Genomic DNA, 15,576 nt, shown 5'->3' with positions numbered 1-15,576 from the left:
CTTTCCTACTAAAATTTTAATTTCTTAAAGGTAGGTTCACTGTTTCCTTTGCTTCATTTATTTGCCTAGCAAAGCAAAGTTAGGTAGTTCTTGACACTTATTTGATAAATTAAAAGCCACTTAAAAAAATCAGTGATACCGTACTTTTCACAAAATAAGCATTTATTTTTACCTTTGTTTTGGATGCACAGTTAATTGGCAAAATATAGTGTCTTTTATATAAAGGCTGGGAGACAAGAATAAAACATTTGCACAGGCTTTCTATAATGAGACCGATGCATGGCATATCCCTTGGGTGGTGGACTCTGTCACACAGCAGAATTTATTCTGTTAATAAAGCAACCTATTTAAATACGGAATTTTATTACAACTTTAGAATGTGGAAATAGGCCAGGGAACTTTTGATGTTAAAAAAGCATCGGAGCTAAAGTGATCGTAAAAAGCTTATTCATACAAAACTGGACTGGCGAGGAAATGAAAAATTTAGAAAAAAAAAAAAAAAAAAAAAAAGAAAGCAGAAAAATAAAGATAAAAGGGGGCAAATCAACATAATGAAAACATTAGGAAATCAATAGATGCCAGCTTCTCTAGTCCTCTGTATTTTTTGCAATTCTATAGAATACTGTCAATGTAAATTAAAAATGTATAAACACAGAACAATACTACACATTGTACACATAATAGATATGACCATATTTCAAATACAGAGTGCACGTCTCTGTGGGAAGGACAGGGCATCCTTCCTTCAGGTTTGAGAAGTTAAGGATAGAATTAAATCACTGTGAAGCAATAGAAGGTAGACTACTATTGGAACAATGATATCATAGGACCCGTATGATTGGTTTCAAGCTAGGAAGGTTTTATTTATGTGGTTTTTGACTTTGAAAAAATTGCAGCATGCCCATTAGTACAAGAAAAACATAACTTACAGGTTTTAAACTATGGCAATGATCAGTATCCAGACTGCTGTAAAGAGAGTGGTAATTAAAAAAAATGTTTTGTAGAAGGATACACATATAGGATGTATAGATGGGCAAGTTATAGGAAAAGCTTATAATTCTCAGTTGTTTTACTAGAGGTCTTTGTCTGATGAGGGTATTAACTATATCAGTCGATTATGAAATAAGTATCTCCCTTTAAAATGAATTTCTAGTATTCATAGAAATTCAGTATTTCCATAGATGCTATTGTCATTCTTCCCTCATCAAGAATCCACTAACATTGAAAGCACCCATAACTACAAAATAATAATACTAACTCAACGGGAATATTTTCATTTCTGCAGAGTGCTATGGTTCTTGTATCTAGGAAACATAGTAAGTTGAAATGGAAACTTTGTTGTAGGGAAATACCATTGCTATTCATTAAAACGATTTCTTAATTTTTTTTTTTTTTATTTAGTATTTGAACTTATTTGCCTCCGACCTTACCATTTTGCAGAATCAGGAGAGCTTGAGTTACAATGGGATTTTGATGATCATGTCCCTTCCTAACTCCTGCCAATATTTCTCAATGATGTGAATGTTTCTTCTCATGGAGACGCACGGTTCACACAATAGCTCTCCTTTGATCTGTAGCTTCCCTTGAAATAGAAAAAATTGGCCTGGAACTGCCTTACTTGTTTCATTTTATTTTCCAATCATGTGACAGAAATTATGAATGGGGAAAAAAAAACCCAAACCATTCCGGACAAGAAAATTAAAGCAACCACATTCAGACTGAAAGCTTCAAGAACTTAACAAAAAAAGACCATACATTTCACAGAAAGTGCATCAGGCTTCATTGTTTGGCTTTCAGCCTGTGTCTCCACTTTCTGCTATGATTTGCACCTTACAGTATTTGCAAATACCTTACTGCAAAAACAAAAAACAAATTAATTGCACAATACCAGATAGAACAGACACAGCTACTCTCAGAAAGCCCTTACCTGGATGAAGCGGCCCTCTGATGTCCCAAGATTAGCAATGGTGAGGTCTCCTTTAACGAAGGTGGATATAGATGTTAAGAGGACTTTGTTGAATTGACCCGCGAATAAGTCAATGCGCTGCAAAGCTGTGGTAAACTCTGTTCGATATTCATCGTGGCGTGCTTCACAGCCTAATAAATTTCTCTGAAATGTCTGGAATAAAATATGGTCATAGAGTTATTGTGAGTCCAGACGTGAACAAGCTGGTAAAAAACTTTTCAGTGTGTGTTTTCAGAGCCTGGAGGAGAATGGCAAGGATAATCATGCAAATAGACAAATAACCACAGATAGGCATAAATATTTCTAGTGACCGAATGGCTCCAATTTCACTAAGCATTGTCTACAGACTCCAAAACGTTACTATTGCAATTCACACCATGGTTCAATACGTGCATGCCTAAAGATGGAACGTAGCTGCTGCTATTATAAGAAAAATAAAACTTTTAAAAGTCTCAGCCCTTGACACAAAGGTAATGCTTCTAGCAGGCAAGTCCATTGAGAGGAATTTCAACTGGATAATAATAAATGTTAGAGTCATGCTCTGACATTATATTTTTAAATGTGTGCTTTTGTGTATTCTTGTGCAGAGAAATGGTGGGGAGTGGTGGTGAACGGATAACTCACTGGGAGGCTGCAGAGTACTGACCCATGTGCTTGCACCAAATCCTGGTCCCTAGTGTTTACTTGCTTTATGTAACAATCTTTCTGTATTCAAAAAATCATGTAATGTCTGTGATTTATTCCCCTCCCCCTGTAAAATAGAGAGAACTAAAAAAAATAGTACTTACATTATAGAGCTTGTGTAACTATTAAATAAGCTAGTTTATATAAAGCTCTCACAAAAGAACCCAGAATGAGTGTTCTATTTATTTTAGAATTTGTCTAGTAGGTTTTCTGGAAGACCTCCTATGTAATAAAAACAAAACAAACAAACAAAGAGCCCAGGACTTGTAGATAACATCACTTAAGTATCTCCATTCTCATATCTGAGAGACCTCAGATTCAACAAAACGCCCATAGCAGAAACCACAATCTTCCCCCTGCCTGATCTTAGGATATTACATACCTCAGTGAATGGCTCTACCATTCCTCCAGATGCACAAGTCAGAAATCTAACTATCATCCCCAATTCCTCCCTCTCCCTCAGTCCCCATATACAGTCCATCACCAATTTCCACAATATCATTTCTAAATATCTCCTAGACCCACCCAGTCTTTTCCATCATGCCCCTCCTCCCAATTTTCATCCTAGCCACCCCACTCCTTCCTGGACAACTATAGTGGCTCCCTAACTAGACCCACCACATCCATTGTTACCCTTGCCAGGTGATTTGTTCCTCACATTACAGCAGGATTTGTTTTTCAAACACAAATCTGACCACATCCCCTCTCTTTTGAAACACTTAATGCTTCCCCATTGCTCTTAGGATAAAGAAAAACATTTCTCACATGGCCTGTGTGGCTCCCTTCCCATCATCTGGCCCCTGCCCAGCTTTTCCAGATCTGTGTTCTTGGTGCTCCAGCGAGCAGGCCTTCTTTCACCTCTCCAAATATGTCACGTGTTCTCCCATTTAGGGACTCTGCATATGCTATTTCCCTGCTTGAAATGCTTCTTCACCTCCATTCACCTTGTTAACTCCTACATCTCCTTCAGATCTTAGCTTGTCACCATCTCCTCAGCAGGCCTGCCTTGACCCTACTATCTAGGTCAAATGCTTCTTTTTAGTATAGATTCTCATGATACCTTTTACCTGTGCAACATAGCATAGCTGTAACACAGTTACAAGCTGCAACTTAATATTTGCTTGCGTGATTTATAAGATAATGTGAAACTTCTCCTAAGAAGCTCTCTGCAATCAGGGACCCTACTCATCCAGCATGGTATTACTAGTAGTTGATTACCTATCATGCATAGTAGATGTTTAGTACATATGAATTGAATGAATGAATAAGTGAATCAATTATAGATAGATGGGGGATGAGTATGGAGATATAAAACTATATTATTAAAGCTTTTTTTCCCACCCAGAAATTGGAGAAGTTAAAAGAGTTTATAAGGGACAAATAGCAGTGTTTGGCTCTTGACTGCCCTGAGGGGATAGCTGGGAACTGGTAAATCTGGGGTAGACGATGGGGACAGGAGAAGGTATTAAGGAAAATGATGTGTATCTTCGAAGAAAAGGAGAGCAAATTTCATTACATCTTCATATGTAACTATAAGTCCAGGAAAATCATTAGAAAGTAAGAAATTCTCTATTATTGTCCTATATAATAATCACAAAATGATCAAAATATATTTCAAACCATTTTTACTGTTTAAGAACGAACAAGTAAAATCGTTTAGTTATCCTTCTGTATAGCAACATTATTCCTTAATGTTAAATGTCTATCATATGCAATGCAGAGTTTTTACGTCTATTGACTTTTATGATTAAAACCCACCTAAAATGCCCTATTTATAGATCAACAACTATTTCCTCATTTTCAGTAGCAATGAATTAGCAAACAGTCTTAGAGATGCTAAACCCACTGACTCTTGTAATTAATAAAATGTTTTAGGTCTAGGTGTTTACTTTGATATATTAGTAAGTGCTATTTTCCTGTTTAATTAGAAGCATTTCTTCACTGAAGTACTATAGAATACTCGAAGGAGTAGCAGATAACTGAGATGTACCAGCAATTCGATAGTAACCGATTAAATGATAATTAAGTTTCTATTGGTGATCAATCATCCATTTTGCAGAGATAGCAAGGGAATCTGCTTAAAGGAGCAAAGACCAATTTTAAATCTAAGGCTATTTGAAGTATTCCATTATAGAGTGTTACATTATAAAGGTCAGGTTTTTGTGGTTGTCTTGTTTCTTCTTTTGTTAGTGTTTCTTTATCTCTAAGTCTAGGTGACATACTGGGAACTTTAAAGACTCCAGCTTGATCAGGTGTATGGCGCTACAGAGATATAATGGATTCATTGGGATATAGAAACAATTTGGTGGGTATGAATGAGAGTCTTTGACCATAAACTAGCAGCCTTTTATCAACAAGAGCACAGGAATTATCATCTTTAATTCCCAGGCCCCTGTATTATGCCTAGAACACAGTAGGCATTTAATGACAGCCTGCTGAAAAATTAGTGCATCTGCAAAGTCACCAGGGATAAAGCCCATTTGCCTACTCAGCTTGCTTTGTGGTTGGTTTTGTTGAATGGGGCAAGCAGAGGAATGAAGAGGAGATGACCACTAAGGATCTCCTCAGAGAATCTGCAAGCTTGTCGGAACTTGCTGATCTTTTGTAAGTGGAGGGAGAGCAATACAACCAGAACTTTAGCCTCTATGCACCTATTTGCACACATGTAAGGCATAAATGTAGAACTCTGTATTAGAGTTAATGAAATATCTATATTCCACACTTCAAGGCTTCTCCTTCAGAACAGGAATTAGTGAGATCTTTAAATTCTACCTCCTCAAGAACTAATAGGATTAAATTATATCTCTATTGCCCCCCCCCAACAAAATTTGTAAATATAGAGACACTGCACAATGTTGGAATAGGATCTACAGAACTTCTTGATTTTGTGTGGTTTACAGCTAAAAAATAAACATATCAGGTTCAACTGGCATTCAAATTTCATAAGCCAGGGACTGCAACTTTTCTTTTTCATTTTTCCCATAGCCGAGATCTACAGAAGGAGGCACTAGCCCCTAGGAAAAAGTAACACTCCAGCATTCACTGCAGGAGAGGTGCTCCTTGTCTCTTCCTTTAGAGAATCCTGATAAACTCAATGATTGGGATCAAGGCATCAGGGACTGGCTTCCAGAGCTGCACAGTCTTTGAGCTCTAACAGTGGGACTTCAACTAACAGGGAAGCCTTGGATTAAGCTCTCAGTATCTCAGACATAAAGCACTGCACAAATATGACTACCTCTCAGTATGATTCACTATGTCCCTTAAAGATAATCAGTGAAATGTTTTCTGTTCCTTTGTGTGGAAAAGATGGGGTTGCTTTATCTCAGCACTTCACACACAGTTCCTGGATTGGCATTTAGGGCGGGATTGGGGCCTAGCTGGAAGAACAGCTACACATTTGCTGCCAGGGGTCTCCTTGCTACCTGTGCTTCCCTTAAAGCCAGGAGGTCTCGTGCCTTAGGGTAAAACTGAGCATCGCTGGCAGAAAGCAGTTATCTGGGACAGTAGCTGCTTTGGGGAAGTGCAGGAGAGTCTAAAGAGCAGGTTTCACACCAGCACTAGGAGGGAACCAGCCTGGCTCTCTCCTACGGTAACAAAGGGAGGAAAAAGGAAGGAAGGAAGGGAGGGAGGAAATCAAACTTTTTCCTGCACCCAGAATGTGCCAGGCACTGAGATAGGCATTTTCATGTACAATAAGACTCACAGCAGCCCTGTGAGGTTTTATCACACTCAGTTTCAGGGAGGAGGAGACTCAGTGAGACGAGGGCTCAGTCACAGTGCCCAGTTCCCACTGGAGCAAGCATCACAAAACAGCTTTCCCTGATGGTCAAACTCCTGAATTTCTTTTGCTTCTGTTTACTATTCTGGGCAATGTTTTGAGAGTTGCACAATACAAAAATGGAAAGGGATTTCCAGATCATTTCATTTAACTTCCTCATTTTAAGGCTGAAATCAATCTTTATTTTGTAGATAACAGCAGAGATAACCACCAGCATTCTTAACTAATCAGTTTAGCTTTCAAATCTAGTTCTCCTTGTTACCTATTTTGGTTATGAACATACTGTGCTTACATTTAGGTAACTCTGAAATTTCAGTCATCACCACCTCCTCTTTCTCTGGCATTTCTGTATTTAACCAGTCACTAAATCCTGCTCAGCCTAGTCCACAGTCCTGCTCCTGGGTAGCCCTTCCAGCCACACCTGCATCCCTGGCTCAGCCTAGCACTTCCTCACTGGCCTTCTGGTCTCCCATCTCTTCTGCCTTGAAGCAGTTTCAAGCTGTCATTCCCTTCTTCAAAACCTTAGTTGCTTCCCAAAAGCCTGCAGGAAAAGTCCAAATTCCTTAGTATAGCTTTCAAATCTGCCTTGACTTACCTTTTTAGCCTTTCCTCCCTTAAGGTGTAAGGCAAGGAGGCTATCTAGAACATCCCGTGAATCTCAGAGTGGTTATCCTGAGTCAAGACCCTCCCATTTCTTGGGTCCTTGCACTGCTTTGGCAGCGGTGCTCACTTTCCACAATCATTGACACCCATTCCTTGCTCAGGTGACCCTGAGGTGAACTTGGCTCTTTTCTAAAATCTCTCTTTACTAGTTCATTTGAATGACAGAGGTAATGTGCTTTATTGGCTGGGGAAAGGGAGATAGTGACAAAGAATAAGGTGGACACTATAAGGCTGCAGGAAGATATCATCTAGCTTGAGATCTCTGAGTCAAGAGGGAAACCCCATGCATCCAATAAAGAATAATCTCTGGGCACACACACGTGTAATGCAACTGTAGGCAAAGGAAAGACAAACACAAAAATCACAATTGTTGTTTATCCACCTTTCCAGGAGGGAGAGGAATATTGCTAGGATGGTACATTCAGGGGATTTCAAAGGTAATATTCCCTTTTTGAGCCTGGTGTTAGAGATATGAGTACTTGTTTTATTTTATATATATAATATATATATATATATAAAAAATATACAAATATGTATAAAATGTATATATACACGCAATACATACGTATATGTGTGTGTGTACATACATATACTGTGTGTGCATATATACATATACACATATATAGAGTCATGTGCTACATAATGACATTTTAGTCAATGATAGACTGAATATACTATGGCGGTCCCAAAACATTTTAATTTTTGTTTTTTTTTTTTAGAGACAGGATCTCCCTCTGTCACCCATGTTGGAGTGCAGTGGTGTGACCATAGCTCACTGTGACCTCAAATGACAGGACTCGAGTAATTCTCCCATCTTAGCCTCCCAAAGTACTGGGATTACAGGCATGAGCTACCGCACCCTGCTAACAATATCACATTTTTACTGTACCTTTTCTAGTATATAAATATATAGTACATCTATAGATATATTTATATATTTATATCTATAATATATATATACTAGTATATCTAAATATATATTTGTATGTTTATAAAGATATATTTATATCCACAAATACCTACGATTCTGTTACAATTGCCTACAGTATTCAGCAGAGTCACATGCTGTACAGGTTTGTAGCCTAGGGGCAAAAGGCCATACCATGCAGCCTAGATGTGTAGTCGGCTATGTCACTTAGGTTTGTATAAGTACACTCTACGATGTTCATACAATGACAAAATTGCCTATTCACACATTTCTCAGAACGTAAGCACTGTTAAGCAATGCATAACTCTACGTAATTCTTTCACATATGTAAAGTATATCATAAGAAAAATAAATTTTAAAACAAGGAATAAATGGAAAATGAGGATGTGGAGAGAGCCTATTAAGAATTTTCTGGCCGGGTGCGGTGGCTCAAGCCTGTAATCCCAGCACTGTGGGAGGCCGAGGCGGGTGGATCACGAGGTCAAGAGATCGAGACCATCCTGGTCAACATGGTGAAACCCCGTCTCTACTAAAAATACTAAAAATTAGCTGGGCATGGTGGCGCGTGCCTGTAATCCCAGCTACTCAGGAGGCTGAGGCAGGAGAATTGCCTGAACCCGGGAGGCGGAGGTTGCGGTGAGCCGAGATCGTGCCATTGCACTCCAGCCTGGGTAACAAGAGCGAAACTCTGTCTCAAAAAAAAAAAAAAAAAAAAAAAGAATTTTCTTCAGCCCAACTTCTTGATGTCTTAAGCAGTTTTGAAACATTTTCACGGCTTTGTTGAGCTCACAATTGTAATGTTATGTAACATTTGCAGAGTAGATTATGGTTTTCAAAGTACATTATGTCATTTCATCCCCTGAACAAGTCTGTGACTTGGGCTTGTTATGATCATCATAATTTTATAGATGAAGAAGTAAGATTCAGAGATTTGAGTCTATAAATACTAGAGTTTGAATCTTAATTGTTGATTTCAAATCCTATATTCCTTACGCTACATCATACTTCCGATGTATAGGTTCCTACAGTATTTCTGAAACCCACTCACACTCGAGGGATGCCTCAGAACCTGGTCTAAAAGAAGAGCAAGCATGCTCCTGTGACAGGGCTGGTTCTACCTCAGGGAGGCTTTGATGAGTTGCATGATCTTAGCATTTGTTCCTAGTGTTTACAATGTGTTAGATACAGTTCTAAGCATTTTACAAATATTAATTCATGGAATCTCAGAACAAGAAGCCTAGGAGGAAACAAATGTGTTCATATTACCCTCAGTGCAGGGCTAGGACTGAGCCTAAGCTATCTGGCCCCAGGGTCTTCACCATCAACCTAATTGCACATTTTCTGTCTGTAAAGAGAGGGGTTGAGTGAACTGATTTCGAAATTCTCTTTCAGCTCTATGGGTGGCTTCCCAAAGCTTCCCTTGCTGATTTTTTTTTTTTTTTTCCCGACTCCAAGAAGTCAAAAAAACTGTCATCAGTCTGTTGTCAGAATAAATCATTGCTTGGGATGTTTAGGTGACCAAATGAGTAAACAATCAGTCTTCCAACCACTACAGGCTGCCCCAAAATCTAGATAGATTGTGGATTCTATAGGAAGTTTTTAAAAAGCATTGAGCTTTTTAAGGCTTATCCACTTCTAAAATAATTATATGACTCTGAGAACCAGTGGTAAACAACCTGTTCTATCTTTTAAAGAAAACTTCTTGCAAACTTGCTTCCTTAACCCGAAGTCTTCTACACTGTCTTAGAGTTAAAAGAATAGGAATTCCTCTACAATTTGTAAGCCTTGATGTGATACTTCAATTAATCTAGTCTTTCTTTACCTTTCTATGAGTACTTGCCAGATAATTTTTTACCTGAGTCACTCATATAGCTTTTTTATAAAAAGGAAATTGAAGTGCTATAATATCTCAATATATTTGATTCAAAATGTTTCCCCTAGTTAACATTATGATGTATGCAGTGAATATGCAATTATATTTAATTCAGAGTAATTAAAGATGTGATATATTTAAAATAGTGATTCATTTAATTGATCTATAGGACAGATTTAGCTCATCTATAGATAATTTAAATCAGTCTTGCAGATAAAATTTTTTAGAAAATGTACTATCTTGTCAAATCTTTGCCAGTTATATCACCTCTCTCTCCTCCTTGACCATGACTGAATTACCAGAAGCATTTGAATACACACTTAATTCATAATCATTCTTTGTACAAATTCTAGCTACATATATTAATGGTTTTCTGGGAAACACATGTTTCAAAATAGAAAGTCCCTCTTTGTCTAGAGCTTTTCATACAGTTGACTGAAAACTTAATTGCTTTAATTTTGGGAATTCTTATTTCCCTAAATTTCACTCATGTGTTTCTTTTATTAAGTAGAACTGGGAGAGAGGATAGTGTGGAACTGACTGCACGCAGAGGCACAGAGCTATGAATTTCAGTGTCTGGCTCTATTTCTTACAGACATATATTAACTCTTTACTATCTGTACTCGGATGCCTAAGATGTTGACACTGAAGCCAGAATTCTCTGTAAAATGCAAAAGAGCTCTCTGGCAGAGCAGGTCCTTCTCTTTGGAGTCCTCAGTGCACAGGCAGACTGTTAGGGTGACGTGGTCAAACCCTAAGAACCTGACCATGTTGTTTTGTGCTATGAAGAGGACTCCATCTGATGTGCTCAGGGCACAGCTGAAAAGAAAGAGGCTTCCTCAATACTTCTGTCTCCACTAACTCCCCTTAAGGAAGTAATCCTGCCTTACAGCTTCAATAGTGATGGCCTGGAAGTCCTAGCAGGGGAGCAAAGCTGGGGGGCAGTGTTAAAAAGGCTTCGATTTCTTTCTGCCCTAGGCAGGGAGGGCATGCTCTGCAGTTGTGTGTATAGCCAGACAGTGGTGAGCACAGCATAAGCAGGCATCAGGCCAGCCAGTATAAGCAGGCATCTGGCTGAGCACTGGTGATTCACAAGGTGATGGAAGCTACTGTGGCTCTGCTCTCACAGCCTCGTGGTGTTGACCTAACTCTACACACCCAGTGTCCCTATCTTCCAAGGACCGGCTCTGCCTCTGCAACTGCCTTCAGGCTATGTTTGAATATGCCAACGATGATATTCAAAGTCATCACTTTTCTCTTCAAACTGATTTCCTCTTCCAGCTTCCTATTTCTCGATGCATCAACAGCTACCCTCTCTGTAAGTCTGAGATATAAACCATCTTTGAATCTTTCCTTTATTGTTCATATTTAATCAATGATTCTTTCTTTTTTTCTTTTATTTTGTCTTTCTTTGTTTCTCCCTCTCTCTCTCCCCATCCTTTCTTCCCTCCCTTCCTTCCTTTCTTTTTCTCTCTCTCTCCCTCCTTCCCTCTCTCCTTTCTTGCTTGCTTCCTTGAAAGGGTCTGGCTCTGTCACCTAGGCTGCAGTACAGTGACACAATCTTGCCTCACTGCAATCTCCTCTGTCCTAGGGTCAAGAGATCCTCCCTCTTCAGCCTCCAGAGTAGCTGAGACTACAGGCATGAGCTACCACACCTGGCTAACTTTTGTATTTCTTTGTAGAGGTGGGATTTTGCCATGTTGCCCAGGCTGGTCTTGAACTCACAGGCTCTAGTGATCCTTCTGCCTTGACCTCCCAAAGTGTTAGGATTACACGCATGAGCTACCATGCCTGGCTGATTTTTATATACTTTTCTATTGAATTAAAGGAAAGTACTTACATGACCTCCTACAATCTGATTCCTTTGATTCTAGAATCTTCTTCCTTAAGCCTACTTCTACAACTTTTTAGTGTAATGCTCCCTAAACACCTTCTCAGCATGTCCTGTGACAACCATGTTAACCTAGCAGAGAAGGTGGGTCAGGAGTGGCCCTGCCCTTCCTAGCTGTACAGCTTTAGGATTCCTAGATCTCTAAACCTCAGTTCTTCACTTGTAAAGTGGGAAAACACATACCTATATAACAGATTTGTTTTGAGACTTAAATGAAATGAATCCAGTGCCAGGAACATGTTAAATGGTCACTTCATTTAGAAGACCTACAGTAGGCTGAATAATGCCCTCCCAAAATTCATGTGCATCTGGAACATCAGATTGTGACCTTATTTGGAAATAGGCTCTTTGATATGTAATTAGTTAAGGATCTTGAGATGAAATCATCCTGGATTTAGTGTGGGCCCTGAGTTCAATGACTGTTGCCTTTATAAGAAGAGGGACACAGAGAGACACATGGTGGACTGCCACATAAAGACTTAGGCAGAGATGAGAGTGAAGCTGCCACAACTTAAGGTGCCTGGGACACCAGAATTGCAAGAAGCAAGGAAGGAGTCCTCCCCAGAGCCTCCAGAGGGAGCATGGCCCTGGCTGACACCTGGATCTTAGACATCTGGCCTCCAGAACCACATGAGGGTACATTTCTGGTGAGTTGTTATGGGAGCTCTAGAATACAATCATACCATGTGGCAGACTCTTCTAGGTACTGAAGGATATGGCAGCAAATAAAAAAGGCATAAATCCCTGCTTAGTGCAACTACACAGGTATTGATCGACTTACCACCTATGCAACTTACAACCATTCGACTTTAGGACCACAATTGCTTGCCACGACTGCTCCACGTCTGGCAGTGCAAACGTTGCCCAGCTGGGCATACGACAGTGTGGACCAGCTTCCGGCAGCACTACCATCTCTGCGTGCACCATTTCAACTGTACATATAGCCTACTCAACTTATGACCAAATCGTATTACGACTGGTCCACGGTCTCAACCGTGGTCGTAAGTCGAGCACTTGCTGTAAACAGTTATTACTATCACTATTGCTGGTCTAGTGAGTCCTCGTAATGCCTATGAAGACAAAGTCCAACTGTTTAGATTAATGAGCCTCAATTTCTTCATCTGTAAAACGGAAACACTCATACCTATTGTATAGAATTACTGAAGTTCATAAGTAAGGTCATCCATGGATCTCCAAAATTTGTTATCTGTCCACTATTATTTTACATTATTCTCTAATGCCGGGGTTGGCACATGTTTTTTGGGAAAGGGCTAGATAGAAAATATGCTAGTCTTTGAGGGCCATAGGGTCCCCGTGGCCTATGTGTGTGTGTGTGTGTGTGTGTGTGTGTGTGTGTGTGTGTATGCATGTGTGTAACCACGGGAAAATAATTTTTCACTTGTTGAGTATTTAAAATCAGGCTATTGTTTGTTAATCCTGGCAAATGCTTCTACCTGAGGTCCAGTATCTACATAGGGAGACAAAAGATTGACACATACAATAGCTAACTGATGCAAAGTATAAGAACTCAGTTGATAGCTACATTCTGAAAGTATTGTACTGGCAGTAAATCCTCTAAGAGTAGGAAAAGAGTAAGATCCGTGTGGGCTTAAACAGCTGGAGAAGGCTCATGGCAGAGGCTGAAGTTGAGCCAGCTCTTCATGGAAGCTGGATTGGTAAAGAGAAAAGAGAGAAACATACTTGGAGCAAATATATCTTATGTATATGTATACATGTGTACAAATGCATTTAAATATAAATAAATACTCTCTTCTTGGGGTATCAGCACGATTCAAAAGAATCTATTCTACAATGATATGAACTTTGGAATTCTAACTGTTAAAACTTTTGCTTCTTTATCATCATTTCCTAAGGCGAATCAGATCTGAAACAGACTGCGTCCATGTGGTTTCAGTTAGCAGCCTTCGTACTGCACTTCAGTCACAGCCAGGAGTGACAGAGTGATTCATAAAGAAAATTGTTCCAAGCTAGGAAGGTTGTAATGCTTAGTGCAAAGAGGTTTTCTCCTTCTTTCCTCTACTTAGTTAACAGAAACCAAATTTCAATGCACTTACTCGTGGTGGTATAAGAGATTTTCAGAAGACACAGCGCCAAATACCCTGTGCTAACAAATAAAACAGAATTAGTTCTTCTGGGAGATAATAAGAGCCATGATCTGTTTATGTGCTTAACAGTATCACGCTCAACAGAAACAGGTTGATAAATGTATTCACGGAGGGCTAGGAGAGATGAAAGATGGATGAAACAAGAGTCCTCCATTTGTGCCCCAATACATCGTTCAAGCTCATGACTATATTCTAGCCTGCCATTAATCCAACTGTCATGACCTCTTATCCCTCCTTTCCATCTTGCCACTGTGGAGTGAGAAGCTTTACTTACCTGCTCCTCTTGTTTCTGATAGGTTCTGTTGATCAGAAACCTCCATCAGTGGGCTCTCCTCAGCTGCCAAGATTCCCGCCAGAGGCCCTTACCCACAGCCTCAACACCAAGGCCAAGCTCAGGAAAGCTTCTGTCTGTACCAAGCATGTACTTGGTGCCTATGAAGGCTTCCACTGGGATTAGGATTCTGTGGTCACAGGAAGGATGGTGTTGATAAAGAACTTTGCCCTTAACTTCTTTTCCTTAACCCATATCTCATTTTCAACTTGAGATCATAGATTGGTGGCCAAGAGTGAAAATCTGTGGATTTCAAATGAAAGCTTGAAGGGGTATCACTAAAGCATTGTATAAAGCCTCTCTGACAGTATCACCTGCTCAAAGGGTGAGTGCTGTTGAAAGGCTTGAGGAAACCTTAAGGAGCAAAGAAGGTATTCCCTTTCTCTGTTTAATGACTTTAATTCTGTGTTCCAAATTTCGATCACAAAGCTCTGGAATTCCTATCTATTCACCCTCCCTATCTTGATCTTTCCTTTTCTTTTCATTTTTCTCCTTCTTTGTTCTTTGATCAATATTCATCGCAGACTGCTGAACAGAGAAGGGTGTGTGTGTGGGCAGGGCAAGGGCATAGGTAATAGTGAGTGAAACTCCCCAGTTTTTCTTCAGTGCTAATTTAACTCTTGAAAACTCCCCAATTCTATAAATTAGTTTTTAGGGATTTAGGGGAGAGCTGAAAAACTGTTTTATCTAAATAATTATTTTTGTGAGTCAGCATTCTATTTATAGTAATATATTTTACATATAGGGCTCTGTCATACTTATTTGCTCATCCAATAAATGTATATATTGTTCAAGCTGTTGTGCTAGGTGCTGGCACTGTGGAGATAAATGCCATAGTTCATCCCCTCAAGGGGCTAACGTTGGAACTGCTGAACACATTACCACGGAGTATGGTAAGACACATGGTAGAGATAAGCAAAGAGTGCTACTAGTGTGCTCAGGAAATCCAGAATATGGGGGGCAGGGGATGAGGTGCAGGCTAGGGAAAAATTCCTGGGGAAGTAAATGCCTGAGTGGAAGTTTTAAAGAATAGGGAAAAAGTGTTAACCTGACAAAAAGAGTGTTAAAGGGAATCTGAAGCAGACCAAGCTACATGTGTTAAGTCAGGGTTTTGGGGGAGGCTGATGGATTCTGGAAACTACCAGAATGACAGGTTGTGGGTAGGACAGGGTGGCAGTGCTGTGCTTGACCATCTTATAACAGTTAACAGAACTAAGAGTGCACATCACTGTCTCATTGTTTTTCAGCAACTAACACTGTTTCAGTGGTACCTTGAAACTGGCTTGGTGGGGATATTTACACCACAGAAATTGGCAGTTAAACATTCAGCAGCACA

The 15,576-nt window shown here is 39.6% G+C and overlaps 1 protein-coding gene and 1 pseudogene across 3 annotated transcripts in view; one reads left to right on the top strand and one right to left on the bottom strand.

Moving 5' to 3' along the window:
- MET (MET proto-oncogene, receptor tyrosine kinase) overlaps positions 1 to 15,576 on the bottom strand; it is a 131,129-nt gene that overhangs the window by 74,662 nt on the left and 40,891 nt on the right. For all 3 annotated transcript variants that reach the window (XM_017535059.2, XM_017535058.2, XM_037740804.1), the window contains one exon: positions 1,928 to 2,119. In XM_017535059.2, coding sequence (XP_017390548.1) covers positions 1,928 to 2,119 — 192 coding nt within the window. The remainder of the gene's footprint in view (positions 1 to 1,927; positions 2,120 to 15,576) is intronic.
- LOC119472228 lies at positions 2,822 to 2,873 on the top strand (annotated as a pseudogene).

The sequence above is a fragment of the Cebus imitator genome, unplaced genomic scaffold, assembly GCF_001604975.1.
Source record: "Cebus imitator isolate Cc_AM_T3 unplaced genomic scaffold, Cebus_imitator-1.0 Scaffold90, whole genome shotgun sequence".
In the NCBI taxonomy this organism is placed as follows: domain Eukaryota; kingdom Metazoa; phylum Chordata; class Mammalia; order Primates; family Cebidae; genus Cebus; species Cebus imitator.
This window is presented reverse-complemented; position numbering and strand designations above follow the sequence as displayed.